The 17,277-nt window shown below is 46.1% G+C and overlaps 1 protein-coding gene across 8 annotated transcripts in view; it reads right to left on the bottom strand.

Moving 5' to 3' along the window:
* The window catches only part of kcnq4 (potassium voltage-gated channel subfamily Q member 4), a 130,438-nt gene that overhangs the window by 42,968 nt on the left and 70,193 nt on the right, over window positions 1-17,277 (bottom strand). For all 8 annotated transcript variants that reach the window (XM_079522837.1, XM_079522835.1, XM_079522830.1 and 5 more), the window contains 4 exons: window positions 9,290-9,380; window positions 5,259-5,385; window positions 4,183-4,358; window positions 337-462 (listed from right to left, as the gene is read on the bottom strand). In XM_079522837.1, the coding sequence (XP_079378963.1) occupies window positions 337-462; window positions 4,183-4,358; window positions 5,259-5,385; window positions 9,290-9,380 (520 nt within the window). The remainder of the gene's footprint in view (window positions 1-336; window positions 463-4,182; window positions 4,359-5,258; window positions 5,386-9,289; window positions 9,381-17,277) is intronic.

The following is a 17,277-nucleotide window of genomic DNA, read 5'->3' as shown; positions in this document are numbered from 1 at the left end:
AAATAGTGTTCGTTGACCACCAAGTGTCACTGCAGCCGCGCTCGTGCGCGCACGCGCGCACGCACGCACGCACGCACGCACGCACGCACGCACGCACGCACACACACACCTCGCCAAGTCTTTTGGACCGAATGAGCGAAGCGAGAAAAAGTGTGGAGAGCTTCGTTCCCATCCGGTCACTCTACCCGGACTACCCCTGAGCCACTGCCGCTGTGTACTTGAATCTGCAGTATACAGTCCACCACTGCGCAGCGCTTTGTAGAACCTCAGCTCAGAGAACGCCGTCCTCACTCACTCTGCTGCTGCTGCTAGAACTGTGTTGGGCGCACTACTCACCGTCCCCCACCAGAGGGAGTCTGCATAGGTGTGGAACTCCGGGTTCACATCCTTCTCTGCCAGGTAGACCAGGAAGGAGGCAAAGATCAGCACCAGGAAGCCTATGTACCAGGCTGTGATCAGCTCCTACAGACACACAGACACACAGACACACAGATCAGCACCAGGACGCCTATGTACCAGGCTGTGATCAGCTCCTACAGACACACAGACAGACAGATCAGCACCAGGAAGCCTATGTACCAGGCCTATGTACCATTGCATTTGGTTGGTTTTCAAACCCAAGTGTCACTGTTATGCAGCCTAACATACATATTAATATATATGATGATTTCAGGTGTATCTACAGTAGAGGGCCCCCCACATGGTAACTCTGTCATTTCTCAACCGTTTCGGACACGGGACGGCTCGCCGGAATCGGCCCGCCCCCCTGGGCACGTTCCTGGGGGTCTGGAAGTTCCGGGGACCCCCACACGGAGTTGTACCACTTACTTCACACAGGTGTGATTTTTTTTAGTTTATATTGATAGTGCGGATCCAGACTTTGTATATGGAACGGCTGACTTTGTTTTGTCAACACGTAAGCTGTATTTCATGCCAATGAAGCACATTTAAATAAATATATTATATATACTGACAGATAGGTAGAGGCACAAACAGAGAAAGAGAGAGAGAGAGAGAGAGAGAGAGAGAGAGAGAGATCAGGTATCAGCAGCCCCTCTGGCGCTGTGTTTCTCATCATAATGCGTTCTCAGCACCGTATCACTATCATTAGGGTCTGAATACCCAACATCCTCTTCATCTTCATCATCATCATCACATTTGGCCTCCAGTTCTACTTGGCGATGGCCTTGCTCTGTACACCACTAGAACACCCCCAATAATGTGTTACAATTAAACAAGCATAAATCAGCCTGAAAACTCAATGACAAATCATAAGAAACACCCCTTTCCCGCACAGCACTTAATTGGCCCATTCCTAATCAAGGGAATTTCCACCAGCAGTGCAGGAGAGACAACTAACAAATCAGTGATTACAATTTCAATAAGTTTAAAACATTAGTCCTTTCATATAGAAAGCAGTTTGATGTGTGTTTGTATATATAGGGCACGGGTTGCCCCGTGACAGGGGTATATGTGACCGGGTCTGGCAAATATGCCCTCATCTCGACCAGAGTAATTTTTCAGTTTTTTACAGATTATTAAAGTACAGAATGTAAGCTTTCATATGATGTATCATTCAATGAAATTGGAAAATATTTGAAGGAGATATGAGATATGAGATATGATTTTAAAATGATTGTGCCGTTTTACCCAAAGCTGAGAAAATCCCCTTGTTCAATGTTCACAACATTTCAACACCTAGAGCTGGCTAGCCTACTTTGACTTATACATGTATACATTTAATTTGCCCAAATCAATAATCTGTTGGAATGAAAACCTTCTTCAACATTCAAACTGTGTTAATATGAAAATAATTTATTTTAGATTTTCTGCCTTTTCATTATAGGCGAGATGAGGACCATTTTGCTAGACCTGGTCACAAATGTACATCATGAGTCATGACAGAAATATATTTTCAGAGGGGGTCCACCCATGGACAATTCTATATTATTTTGGGTGTCCTTGACATGAAAATGTTGTCAACGTGGGGTCCGGGGATCACCCGCGGTCCAAATGGACGAGTCTGTAACTAACTAGACCCCCCCAATGTTTTATTTTACTGTGGTATCTCTGGGAACCTAAACTACATACCTGACGAAGACCCACAGAGGTCGAAACGTTGTAACAAATAAATAAATCTTCCTGGGAGCTACAATTCAGTGTGCGGACATCCCTTCCTTTTTCATTGTACGTATATTTTTGACCAGCACCTGCAGAATGTCTTGAGATGTGCGTGCTTCCTGTCGGATCCTAAACCTAAACTACACCCTCAGTGTTCAATTTAACCCTGAGTTACAGAGCCGTAAGGGTTCATTACCAATGTTGAGAACCAGCGCATCATAAAACAAGACGGCACAATGAACAAGCACAGCAATACTGTGCTCGCGTGTGCGTGCGTGACCTAGTTACTGTATGTAACGTCATCATGTTTGACTCTGCAAGTTTCTCGCTGTGTGTTCTCAGCAGTGAGGGGAACACACACACACGGGTCGACGGCGGTTTAGCTAAAGCCTCCGCCGTGTGGCTGTTATTACTGCAGTGCTCCTAACTACATGAACCCTTTAGCGACGTGTCACAATAGGCCAACATATGTTGCAACTGCTACTGGTATGATTGCTATTTGATGTACAATTAAGTACGTATGGGTTTTTAAGTGAGTAAGTAGTCTTGGGAAACAAACGGATCCTGAACCATGCGGCACCATAAGGCAGGAGCCTATGGGCTCCATTTTCGTCACCGCTAAACCCCTTATCCCTAAACCTCTTTGCCTTTTTTTACTATTTTGCTAAACATTTTTGAATAGTTAAAATGGCCAGTCTACAAGCTCACAACGTGTCAATGTAGATTGGCTAGTTGAACTATTAAAAAATGTTTTTCAAAATAGTAAAAAAAAGGCAAAGAAATGTAGGGATAAGGGGTTTAGCGGTGACGAAAATGGAGCCCATATATCTTTATCTAAAAGTACATCCCTCAGCCATGATGTACAAGTACACCCCCTGGACATGATGCTAGTACGTCACAGGGACTTAACCCCTGATCGATGTTGAGTGCCAATTAAGCAGGGAGCCACTGGGTCCCATTATTAGAGTCTTTGGTATGATTCTGCTGGGCGATTGAACCCAAACCGCAGGGCCGATCATCACTCTACTCATTCTCGCAAGGCCACTGAGCTGGTCGCTCATTGTGGTGGTCAACCCTGATTCATAGCGATGCATACTCATTCATCGTGCAGCCAGATCACTCACGAAAGAAATACCTACAGTATGATTGTTGTCGAGTACAACCGTACGACGAGGTATGCATGATCCTTTAGCACCACCTCCATAATAGTAGCCTAAAGGCCTATTCATAGTCCAAGTTTAGGTGATAAGGTGACCACCAAAACGGTGGTCAGCCTATGAGGTGACCACCTTAGCACCTAAAACTGAACTATGAATAGGCCTTAACAGCAAGGAGAGTCTAACTCTCTTTGGACATACAAGGTTTCCACCCCACCTTACTGTGAGCGTATACCAGTGGTTTTCAACCGGTTTCATATCATTTATTCAGCATTTGAGCCACGGACCACCTTTTGATGAGATTTATCCTCTCAGACCCAAAACAAAATGTTGTTGTCGGATAAGATTTTGTCCAAAGTTCCATGCTGTTGTTGTTGGTACCATTAGGAGAGAACGTTGATCAAAATAACATTTATTCCTACATTCTCTAATTGTGTAGATTTATTGTACATTTTACACTCTCTAGACTAGAGTTACAGATCTATAAGGGTTCATTTGGTTACCAACTCTCCACCATTTAGCTGGGGACCACCTGGAACCGACTCAAGGACCACTGGTGGTCCCCGGACCACTGGTGGTCCCCGGACCACTGGTTGAAAACCATTGGCATAGACCTCAGACCCACCTTGCTGTGAGCGTAGAGACCCCAGACCCACCTTGCTGTGAGCGTAGAGACCCCAGACCCACCTTGCTGTGAGCGTAGAGACCCCAGACCCACCTTGCTGTGAGCGTAGAGACCCCAGACCCACCTTGCTGTGAGCATAGACCCCAGACCCACCTTGCTGTGAGCGTATAGAGACCCCAGACCCACCTTGCTGTGAGCATAGACCCCAGACCCACCTTGCTGTGAGCGTATAGAGACCCCAGACCCACCTTGCTGTGAGCGTAGAGACCCCAGACCCACCTTGCTGTGAGCGTAGACCACAGAGCCCAGCAGTTTCCAGGTGCCGCCGCGGCGGTCCATGCGCACCATGCGCAGGATCTGCAGGAAGCGCATGCTGCGCAGGGCTGAGGTAGCGAAGATGTTGCCCTGCGTGCCCGCCGCGATCACCGCCAGCGACGCAATGAACACGATGAAGTCTGTGTGGGGAGAGAGAGAGAGAGAGAGAGACAGACAGGTGGTGTACCGTGTTAGAGAAGGTAAAGCACGTTTACACATTCACATCAACTGTTCGAATCCCAATCCCGATGACCCGTTTCCTGTCTATCTACTGTATGCTATTGTAACACCCGGGAATCGAACCTGCGGGTATCCCACATGGAAAGCCAACATCTTAACTGGGGGTGTCAAAAAAAATCGATTCGAATTAGAGTCGCGATTCCCGTTATGAACGATTCAAAATCGATTCATAATTTCCAAATATAGATTTTTTTTAGATTTTTGTTCTGCTTACAGTTACAGTTTTCACTACATGATGTTTGTGATATGAAATGTAAGCTTAATCTAATCACAGTAAACATCATGTCTTCAGTCATTTTCAAGTTACTGTAGTCAGTACTAGTCACTTCAGATCAGCACAGCTGTATTGTATTGTAGTATTGAATCAAGAATCATTTTGAATAGACAATCGTTTTGAATCTGAAAAAACAAAGAATTTAAAAAAAAAAAAGTTTTTGGATTGAGAATAGAGTTGAATCGAATCGTGACCCCAAGAATCGGAATCGAATCGTGGGACACCCAAAGATTCACAGCCCTAATCTTAACCACTAAGCCAAAGGGATATCCCTATATGACTCGGGGGAGATATTAGACTTTGGAGGCCACCAGGCTGAGGTTGTGAGCCACACTGCTACACTATCAATGAAAAGGCAAAAAAAAAGCCCCCTCCAAAAAATTGGGGGTCCATGGCCAAATGCATGTGAAACTTGAGGGTCCTTGAGGTAAAAATGTTTGAGAACCACCGTCTTGAAGTGTGTGCATGCCATGCACACCTGCATGGCACATACAAACACACTTACGACACACACACACACACCCACCTATGACACAGAAGGGCTTCCTGGCGAATCGCAGTCGTCCCTGCCATCCTCTGTAGCGACAGCAGCAGCCTGCTGCCCACACCCTGGCGAAGTACTCCGCCCCGAACACCACGATCATCACAAACTCCTAGAACACACACACACACACACACACACACACACACACACACACACACACACACACACACACACACACACACACACACACACACACACACACACACACACACACACACACACACACACACACACACACACACACACACACACACACACACACACACACACACACACACACACACACACACACACACACACACACACACACAGTCAGTGACAAGCAGTCTGCAGGGCTCCACAAAGTGATTTATCCTTCGTCGTACTACGGCGTCACGCGGCGAAAATAGATGCTCTCTAAGCTCACAACGCGTTGCAGATGCAACACGTTGTGAGTTTATAGGTCTGTTATTTTCCATCGTGCGACGGAGCATATGTACATTGGGCATAATAGGTGTGTGGGATAGAACCTTAGACAAAAGTAACTTAATTATCAGTTGCTCAACATTGATTAATTTCACAGTTACTATTACAAGTTTGTTCAAAGTATTTGTGAGCTTCCATGATGCAGTATAGGAGTCTGTCGTCGTGACGCAGTGACGCTAGTGAAGATGGTCTGACCAATAAGTAGAGATTGGGATCAAAGTCTGGTTCCGGGTCCGGATCTTATTCCCAAGTTATCGCCACTTGGAAATCAATAAGGTTTGGTCTTATTGAGACTCTTATTGGGTCTAGTGGTTCAGCGAAATGACGAGAGACATGATCAGACCTGGAATTTCATTTTAGAGGAACAAGGCCAAAAGCCAGGACAGGAAGGCCAATAAAATAATGTAAGGAAGTAATACATTTAATTTAATGTATTATTATTTCAATCAATCGATAAATCTTTATTTCAGGCCGAGGGACCCAGGGAGATCCATATGACAATTTAACAACACAAAAATAACAGGAAATAAAAATAAATATTTATTTCACAAAACACAGTATTGGTATTTAGTTACAAATTAACAACAATAGAAAAGAAACTCCCTAGTCAAAAGTTCATACATGGCCTGGACCGTGGCTCAGCGGTCCAGGCACCTTGGGTGGTAATCCAGTCTGGCCTTTACTGCATGCCATCCCCCCATCTCTTTCCCCATTTCCTGTCTGCCTACTGTCTGTCCCTCCATAAAAAATATAAAAAGAGTTCATACATGCTCAGCCCTAGACACCTCAGAGTCACTGGACACTTTTGAAGATGGCCATGGGGAGTCACAGGGGAGTTAAGACAAAAGACACTGCTGTATAAAACTCATATTATTGACAGGAAAGAGTCACTGAAATCAACTGGGGCAGTGTACTGTGAGCGGCGCATCAAGGCCACTGTGCCCTCAATGTGAGCAGGGCATCAAGGCCACTATGCCCTCAATGTGAGCAGGGCATCAAGGCCACTGTGCCCTCAATGTGAGCAGGGCATCAAGGCCACTGTGCCCTCAATGTGAGCGGGGCATCAAGGCCACTATGCCCTCAATGTGAGCGGGGCATCAAGGCCACTGTGCCCTCAATGTGAGCAGGGCATCAAGGCCACTGTGCCCTCAATGTGAGCAGGGCATCAAGGCAACTGTGCCCTCAATGTGAGCAGGGCATCAAGGCCACTGTGCCCTCAATGTGAGCAGGGCATCAAGGCCACTGTGCCCTCAATGTGAGCAGGGCATCAAGGCCACTGTGCCCTCAATGTGAGCAGGGCATCAAGGCCACTATGCCCTCAATGTGAGCGGGGCATCAAGGCCACTATGCCCTCAATGTGAGCAGGGCATCAAGGCCACTGTGCCCTCAATGTGAGCAGGGCATCAAGGCCACTATGCCCTCAATGTGAGCAGGGCATCAAGGCCACTGTGCCCTCAATGTGAGCGGGGCATCAAGGCCACTGTGCCCTCAATGTGAGCAGGGCATCAAGGCCACTATGCCCTCAATGTGAGCAGGGCATCAAGGCCACTATGCCCTCAATGTGAGCAGGGCATCAAGGCCACTGTGCCCTCAATGTGAGCAGGGCATCAAGGCCACTATGCCCTCAATGTGAGCAGGGCATCAAGGCCACTGTGCCCTCAATGTGAGCAGGGCATCAAGGCCACTATGCCCTCAATGTGAGCAGGGCATCAAGGCCACTATGCCCTCAATGTGAGCAGGGCATCAAGGCCACTATGACCTCAAGGCAGATCATGTTTTTGTGGGGCAGAAGGCCACCGCATGTCATGTGGCAACCATGTCAATTTGAAGATAAAGTCTGCACACTGTGGCTTAAAGGGCTCAGGGACAAAGCTTTATTTGTTAACGTTTCGACTAAAAACAGTCTTCTTCAGAACCGGCTGATTGATTCAGCACTCTATTGTCTGTTTTCAAGTGGAAATGGCAGCCTGAGCCATATGTCCTCCATGACATTTAATCAAAATGACTGGTGTACAAACGGTCCATTGTCCAATAAAGTTTTTGAACGCAGACAAATGTAAAATTGCTTGTCTTTGTCTTTTGTCGACGAAATTAACACTTGTCCAATATTTAGTTCAGTGACCGTGGGGCTAAAGAATCGGTCAGAAAGCTGTGTTCACGTTCACTTCTCCCATTGGAATGAATAGACTCACAACACCTACTTCTGGTCTCCATAAGCAGGAAAGCAACTGCATCATCATCACACAGATATGGGCAGAAAGTGTCTGTCTTTGGTTTTCTATTGTTCGTCTCTTGGGTAATATCACATGACACCAGTCATTTGATTAAATGTCATGGATAGCGCATCTCCGGCCGATAGGTGTGAACGATTTTGCCGACGTGCTAATGGGGGACCATTTAAAACAAAGGCGGCTTGCATGCTGTAGTTTGCTACTAAACAGACATTTGCATGCACAAGGGCTGCCAAAGTAGGCTATCTTTTGTTGTTTTTCTTGTTTTTTCGCCCCCTCTCTTCGAAGTTAGACTGGGCCAGCTCTAAATTGACTGGGCCACGGCCTGCGTGGCCCAATGGACCCTACGCCGGTGGTAAAGATGCAGCACGATATTGACTTATGACCGATATCTGATCTCAGATAATTTGCAGGGTCATATCGGCCAATACAGATTCCGATACCAATATATTACTGTACATTATTATATTATATTTATATTGAAGTCATTGCTGAATTCGTAGATGGTAAGCCCCCTCCCCACTAACGCCTGATGCTCTTAAAGAGACTGACCAGCAGACTGGCTGCTCTGCGAGTACAGTCACATTATTATTGCGTCATCAATATCGGTGAAACTAATCTGGATTATTTTGAGATCGGTTCGATACCGATATGGCATTTTTATGGCAGACATGGCCGATTTCTATACGCTACCGATTATATTGTGCATCTAGAACTTTTGTCGAGCGAGACTTGCCTTCGTGGGATGCACGCACAGATTAGACATCACCAACAGACCGACATGCGGAAACAGCGGTCGGACATGCGGTCGGACATGCGCTGCTCCCATGCTTGCGGTTAGGTTAGGTTAGGGTTTGAGGTAGGTTGTCGGTCTAATGACGGACCAAGAGTATGTCTAAAGTAAAGCCTGTACCCGCCTTCATTCCACGTATGCATTAGTATATAAGACACAGAAAGCCCAGAATCCATTACCTGTGGCTGTGTATTAGCTAGAGTGCAGCGGCAGAGAGCGCTTACAGGCGCGACTGTTAAGGATTATTGGATCATGTCGGTGATTTCCTGCAAAGTCAACAACACCTGAACCCCCCACCGCCACCCCCGCCTGCTTACATGGCTGTTTCTGACTGCTCCAGTAAACAAAACACGCGTCGCTTGTGTGTATGTGTGTGTGTGTGTGTGTACCAGGTGACGGACACACTCCACCATCGAAAAATGGATGCGTGCTGACCTTATGTGTTCACATAACGTGTGTGTGTGTGTGTGTGTGTGTGTGTGTGTGTGTGTGTGTGTGTGTGTGTGCACCATCATCAGTCTTACCAGGATGAAGAGGGCTTCGTTGGCCATCTCCTGGTGTGTTGGGATGGTGGAGAAGACAGACAGCACCAGACAGCTGAACACCAGCACAAAACTACAACACAGAGACACAGAAAGTGAGCAGTGGTGGAAGACGTAATCATATTTCCAACAAAAGTATTGGTATCAAAATGTACTAAAAGGGTCACATTTTACAGCGTTTTCATTATTATTATTATTTACTATAGCCCTACTAGACCCCAGGAAATTACATCTGGCCACAAAAGATCACGGGATCTACTGAATGTCAATGTGGAGGTGACAAACGAACGATTTATGTGGAGGTGACTATTGAGCCTATGGCAGCCCCCTAGTAGTCAGTGGTTCGAACTTCGACACACAGAAAACAACTACTGTGGCCAGATGTAATTTCCGGGGTCTAGTAGGACTATAGTAAATAATAATAAAGCACGGGAGCAGCACATGTTTGAGCAATAGTCCAACCGTTGTTCCCGCATGTCGGACTTACTCCGTCGGAATTACCTTCCATCGGATTCCTTCATGAGAAGGGCACACCTAAGACTCGTCTCCCAGACCCAGAGCACACCTGTGTGCCTCTGCAGCGCACTGTTTGGAAACCACCGATTTAGGGTGCCTATTGTAGGTATAGTGCATTTCACCCAAGGGTTATTTCGGCATTTTTGCACCCTCTAGTGGACAAATGTGCAGATGTGGCATAGTAGATTACTGTATAGTACAGACCACAAAACTCATTACAATAGTTTTGCATGTCGTCGCCCTGCAGCTAAATGGACTTGGGATACAGATTGTATTCTTTGGATGTCCGGGAGGCGTGAAAAGGACAGTAAAAATCTTTAGTGTCAAATTCACACTCATGATTGTACTGTGCAAGAGGCAGCCTTCTCTCTCTCTCTCTCTCTCTCTCTCTCTACAGGCTGATGTTATAGCTATTCTCCTGTTGCTGTTGTGTCTCCAGGGAGTTGTTGTGGAGCACGGAGTGAAACTCTCCATCAAATGAATTAGAATAAATCCAGTGTGGCTCGCCTCTGTCTGCGGTCTATATGTCGTTGTGACGTACACGGTATGGAAAACAGCTTGGCGGGCGTTTACACTACATCTGTGGCTATACATACCGTGAGGTTTTATTGACATATAGTTGCCGACTGACGGTGTAACGTTTCATTTCTGTCTGGACAGACAACTCCTCCATAATGTTCCAATGCTACTACAGACAAGTCTGTAATTCTGCCTCATACAAGTGCCCTGAAGTGCCCTTGAACAAGGCATTGAACCACTACCATGAAATGTTCTATGAGCAGGGCCTGGCTGGAAACAAGTTCTTGAGCTTAGCCCAGATACCCTGGGTAAATATAGTAATCATTTCATTTCATTTCATTTCATTTCACAAAGTTCTGCAAAGGCAGCTATCGGTTTGTTTGTCATTTCCATTCATGAAACTATATCAGAATTTCTGCAAATAGATTCAGCCAGTCAACAAAGTGTATACGGTTCAAGTGAGCAGCAAGCCAGATAGGTTTCAACTTGCAGGTGAGAAAGAAAGAAAGGAATCATTCACTAGATCAAACTACCAGTCAGCCTCCGTAAATACTACTGTATTTGCTGCCACATGTGCAAGTCGAGAGGAGAGTGAATGAGCGAGTCATCGCTCCAGTCTGTCTGCCCGCCTGGCTATAGGTCTGTTAGCAGATGGCATGACGACGCTGCTAAGAAAAAAATACAACCACAGACAGCGAGGGGGACACATGCACGCAGGCATCAGTGGCATGACACCACACACACACACACACACACACACACACACACACACACACACACACACACACACACACACACACACACACACACACACACACACACACACACACACACACACACACACACACACACACACACACACACACACACACACACACACACACACACACACACACACACACACACACACACACACACACACACACACACACACACACACACACACACACACACACACGACAGTATATGTCTGGGGTGAGAAAACATACTCATACTGTGTGAGACTGAGTGTGTAACTCGCTGCCTTGTCCGCTCCGGGAGAGCAGAGCACTGTGCACGAGATGACGCACGGACACACCCAGGAGGACGAGACATTTGCGTAGTACCGACGCCCGCAGGTCGTCCATCAGCTCTGCAATGTGCTGACTGAAACTGTCTGTCTTTTTTCCCCTCAATTAACTCGGAGCAATGTCTATATTTCCACAAGATTAGGCGGGAGTGACATCTTTGTTTCGTCGACTCTCTCGACGGTGACAGGTGATGGGTGTTGCCGCCCGGTGAGCCGTGCTGACAAATCACCTTTTATATGAGCATTCTGACGCCGCCTCCTGGCTCGGATAGATATTGTACATAGAACATAACTGTAAAGAGATTAATTTAAAAAAAGAACTGCCTGAACCTAACGTACAGTAGCAACAATAATCCATAATAACAGCAAGAAAGTTTAATCCTTGATTTGTTTTATTTTCTCATCCTTTGTTTTGTCGTTATGCCAATTGATTCCTCCCCACACACATTTTTCTGCGTGCTGCCGTGGTATGCATACTGGCTCAGCTGCCAGTGAGGAGCCCCCACTGGGAGGATCTCCATTCTACTCCTCCCGCCCAACACTCCCCGCTGACAGGTAGGAGTATGTGCAGCCATTGACAAATATCATCACCCTCCCCGCCCGGCTTCCCTTGTCCGAGCACGGGCCTATACCGTGTTCGGATCCGATAGACGCTCGACGACAAAGACGCGCTGGAAAGGAAACCCTTGATTTTATTCTCGGTTGCACGCACGTGTCACACAATCACAAATAGCAGATCTGCAAGCTAGATCAGCTATTTTTGGTGTGAGGCGATCAGCTATTTTTGGTGTGAGGCGACACACAATTAAGTGCAACTCAGGCTTAACCGAGTTGACTGCGCCCCTCGGCTCTAGCCCAAATATCAGATTCTCTAGATGAGTAAATAGAATAGAATGCAGCCACATTGTGTTGTGTTGAAGTGGAGTTCTGGTGCGTATCGTATGACTGTAACCCCCCTCCTCCCACCCAGACCACATCGTCTGCAGACCACAGGCCACAGGCAGGCCACCATTCACACACACAGCTCACACATCCATGCAGCTCTGTGAGAATTACTTCTTGCATTTTTACATGCAATCTCACGCTCTCTAACTGAGCAGCTGAGGAAGAAGGACTCAGATGTATTTGTTTTAACTTGAATAAAGTAGCAATACCATACTATATAAAAAATACACCGTTACATGTAAAAAGATGTACTGGAGTAGAAGTATTATGTGTGCTGCCGTGGCGGCGGTGGCTCAGGGGTAGAGTGCCTGGATGGTAACCGTAAGGTTGCCAGTTCGAACCCGGGCTCCCCCAGAGTTACTGTCGAAGTGTCCTTGAGCAAGACACTGAACCCCTAATTGCTCCCGATGTGCTAGTTGGTGCCTTGCATGGTTTCCGCTGCCATCGGTGTATGAATGTGTGTGTGAATGGGTGAATGTAATGCACAATCTCTGTAAAGCGCCTTGGATAAAGGCGCTATATAAATGCACCATTTACCATTTTATGTGTGAAAACAGAGAAACAATCAAGTAAAATAAAAGCACTGTAAGTACAGTATACTTCTGTATGTAGCCTACCGTACTTATGTACTTACAATAGTTACTTTCCACCACTGACTCTGAGGCAGGTTCTATCCATACTGTAGGCTTTAACCCATTTTGACCTGAGATCAGATTCTAGTTTTCTAAAAAAGCTATGTTTCTGTCAGTGGTTCTTTGATTTTTCAAAAATAGCAGATCTACAAGCTCGTAGCGCGCCACTCGGTGGCGCGCTATGAGCTTGTAGATCTGCTATTTTTCAATAGCTAAAGCATAACATAATGCTAACACCAAAAGGCGTTCCCGCCCAAAATGGGTTAAAGTCATGCTGTGATATTGCTCAGATTATGAGCATTTCTGCCACTCTTATAGTATGTGGGGACAATTCCAAACAATAAACAGTGAGTGACCGAAGCACAGTTTGATAGAACACATTAACGACAGGAGGGGTGTTGTCACTCAAAGCACTGGGCCACGGTGATGCCACTATACGCACAATATCACTAAACAACAGTCTGCTCAGCAGATGCCATCAGTATCAATAATCCAAAATGAGTTTTACTTTCATGCTGCCGTTGTGACTTTTTGATATTGGTGTTGGAATTGGATTTTCTCATTTTAGACCCAAGCTCTTCGAACACTTTGCCAACATTCAGGTTTTGACCTCACAGTACGCAGCAAGAAACTGTAACACCACCACCCTTCAAATGCAATTGCTACAGTACGTCAGTCGTCCTCATAGTGGGGGTCCCGGGACTCCCAGGTGTCCTTGAGGGGGGTCCCAGGACTCCCAGGTGTCCTTGAGCGGGTCCCAGGACTAACAGGTGTCCTTGTGGGGGGGGTTCCATGGGGGTCCCCAGCTAAATATGTAGCATTGCCCGGACATATTTAATCCATGTGCCCATCATTTATAGCGCCCGGACCACTTTTACCGGCGCACCGGAAGTTGGTGTGCATGTCTGTGTAGCAGCTAACAATAGCCACACCACTCGCGAGAGTCGATCAACAACAGCTGGAGACAAGAATAAATCTATCGCGACTAGCGACTGGATCACGGAAGGCCGTCAAACACAGGATATTTTTTCAGAATTAGACGGGATGATTTAGATCGGGAGTTATCGGATCGGGCAACATGCGCTCCTAGGCTCTAGAGCGATGTGAACGGTTTTGTTATCATTAATCTCCGTCCTATTTATCAATCTCCGGCTTGGGCACTTGACCATGACCATGAACTTGACGGAGATCTCCGCCCCGGGCCTCCATGGTGTTAACATCGGCAATTTGAAAACTACAAGCTCACAACATGTTGCATCGAAAATCGGCTATTCTCAAAACATCTGAAAGTATACAAAATATTTTCACACACGGGTTTGTGACCAAATAATTGTGTTCGTTTGAGAGCTGCAGTGTGACAAACAGAAACACATAATGTAGAGGTCAGAACAAAGATTAGGGCAGTAAAGAGATATTTAGTCCATGTGTGGCAAAGCGTCACATTTCTGCTGAGGGCACACAATTTTGGCCTCCCCCCCACACCCACCCACCGGCCCTCTTTTCGGGGGAAATGTCAATTAGGACTGACGGTGTCCGTAGAAATCTACCAAATCAGCACCGCGGGGATGTGGAGAAGAGAACCCGCGAGGACGAGAAGACGAGACGGCATCTCAGGCTTTATGGTTGAGGGGCGAGCCGAAGAGGAGGAGGAGGAGGAGGAGGAGGAGCGCGTATTGATCTGCCTGTGTAATGGCACAAAAAAAACCAACCCGGTTAACCCATTTAGACCCGAGGACGATTCTACAAATACCTTCTAAATCCTGACAGTTTTCTGAAAAACCCATGTTTCTATGTCAGTCGTTCTCAAACATTTTCATGTCAAGTACCCCCAAAAATAGATGTAATTGGCCACTGACCCCCATCTGAAAATGTTGTTCCAGGGACCCCCCAGAAGCGAAGATTTAAGTTAAAAACGTTTGCTCTGAAAGAATATATATTCAAAGATTTGCGCAACATTTTGACAATTTTTCAAAAAATAGCAGATCTACCAGCTCGTAGCGTGGCACTCTGTGCCGCGCTATGATCTTGTATATCTGCTATTTTTCAATAGCTAAAGTATAACATAATGCTTAAAACACCAAAAGGGGTTCCCGCCCAGAATAGGTTAAAGCGTACTATAGGTGAGCTAGCGCTCCATCGATCGATTCCCGCGGAGCCCCCGGTGGGATGCGGAGAGAGGGAGAGAGAGAGAGGAAATGTAAATATCCCTGATGAATGATGCTCGCTCTATGGGCCCCGAGCATCAAACGTCATTAGCCATCACTTTAGAGCCATACGTCAAGGATGAGAGTCACTGACTTATGGGCGATATACACCGCAGCCGCAGCGAGGCCGATAAATACATTTCTGCATTTCACCATCACGTCAGCGTTCTCTCTCTCCCCCTCACACACACTCTCTCTCTCTCCAGTGGTGGAAAAAGTGCTATATATATATTATTTTTTTTGTACTTAACCCATTTTGGGCGGGAACCCCTTTTGGTGTTAGCATTATGCTATGCTTTAGCTATTGAAAAATAGCAGATCTACAAGCTCATAGCGCGCCACCGAGTGGCGCGCTATGAGCTTGTAGGTCTGCTATTTTAAAAAAATCGAAGAACCACTGACATAAAAACATAGCTTTTTCAGAAAACTGTCAGGATGACAGTTTTCTGAAGAAGACATTTTTAGAATCTGATCTCAGGTCAGAATGGGTTAAGTAAAAGTAACAATACTGCAATGTAGAAATACTGAAAGTTTAGTGAGTAAAAGGCATTTGTCTAAAAATGTACTCATTATGAAGATATGTCCCATTTCAAATGTATAAAAATCTTCTGAAAATAGCAGATCTACAAGTTTACAATGTGTCGCATTGTGAGCTTGTAGATCGGCTATTTTCAAGGACAAAATTGATATAGGGCTGAAGTGCTTAATGTATGTTTTGTAATAATAATCAAAGTCCACAAAGTAACTATTAACTAAAGACTTCAAATTGTAAATGGTAAATGGTGCATTTATATAGCGCCTTCCCTTTATCCATAGAATGTGCATTACATTCACCCATTCACAGACACATTCATACACCGATGGCGGAGGAAACCACGCAAGGCACCAACCTGCTCATCGGGAGCAGTCAGGGGGTTTCAGCGTCAAGGATACTTTGACACTAGCTCTGGGAGAGCCCGGGATCCAACTGGTTCCCAAGGGGCCTCTCTCTACCTCCTGAGCCACTGCCGCCCCATCTCCAGTCAGATGTGTCCGCTGTTTCTCACTATAAGTGGGCCGCTGGGGGCAGCGCCAGTGGCCGGGCCCAACCCCACCCCAGCGTGGAGGCAGAGGAGGCGGAGAGGGGATGAGGACACCGCTGTCTGTCTGACCACAGTACCTTCCCAGAGAAAATGTGTCTGTCGCCACGTCTATACAGAAACAAACCTGTTAACCCCCAGGGAGGGGAAGGAAGAATAGGAAACCTTTCACACTTTCACAGTAAGCACTCTTCAAACGAGGAGGAGCACCAAACAGCCAAGTCCCAAAAAGGTCACGCTCGTTTCATTTCAAATGAAGACGCGCATTTGTATCGAGTCGATAAAGACATGATACACCGGCGGTGGATAAATGCACCGTGTGTCTCCCGTCCTCCTGCTAAAGGAGGTTTACTGTAAGACCAGTCAGCATTTGCCAACTTGTTCCAGGAATTAGAAACCAGTAATGCACACAGTGCTTCTGTACAGTGAGCTGCAGGTCAAACCTTTTCTCCCAAAACCTGACAGAGTGCGATTTGTCTCCCTGGACACGAGGAGGGGCAGCTGGAACAAGACACAAATGCAAAGTGCAGAAACTAGACGATAGTGAGAGAAAGCAGGAGAAAGCCGAGAGAATGTGAAATGCAACACTGTACGTTAAAAGATGTACAAGTGGGTACAGGTGTTACTAGGCATGTAATGTTATTTCGTAAATCGAATAAAATAGATTCAAACGGGTGACAATTTAAATTGATTTAATAAAAAATTGATTGTGATGCAAAACAAATTGCAAAAAAGGAGAAAATAATAATAAAAATCTACGATGGAGAGGGCCACTATATTTCCACACTCACTAGTACTACTAGTCATTAAGCGACTGAAGTAATTAAAGCGGTTCATCATGTTTGCATGTTTGGAATTGTAACTCAAATCAAATATCAGTATTCAGATATTAACCTGCAGGCCACATTAAGTGAAGGTGGGGGCCGCCAGTTGAACATGTATGGTCTATGTTGTGACCAGCCTCGGTGTGCAGTGTTTTCATGAACAAGGATCATCCATCCACTCA

Source organism: Electrona antarctica, assembly GCF_951216825.1.
Source record: "Electrona antarctica genome assembly, chromosome: 15".
Classification (NCBI taxonomy): domain Eukaryota; kingdom Metazoa; phylum Chordata; class Actinopteri; order Myctophiformes; family Myctophidae; genus Electrona; species Electrona antarctica.
Note: the sequence above shows the minus strand (reverse complement) of the source record. Positions and strands in the feature narration are given on the sequence as shown.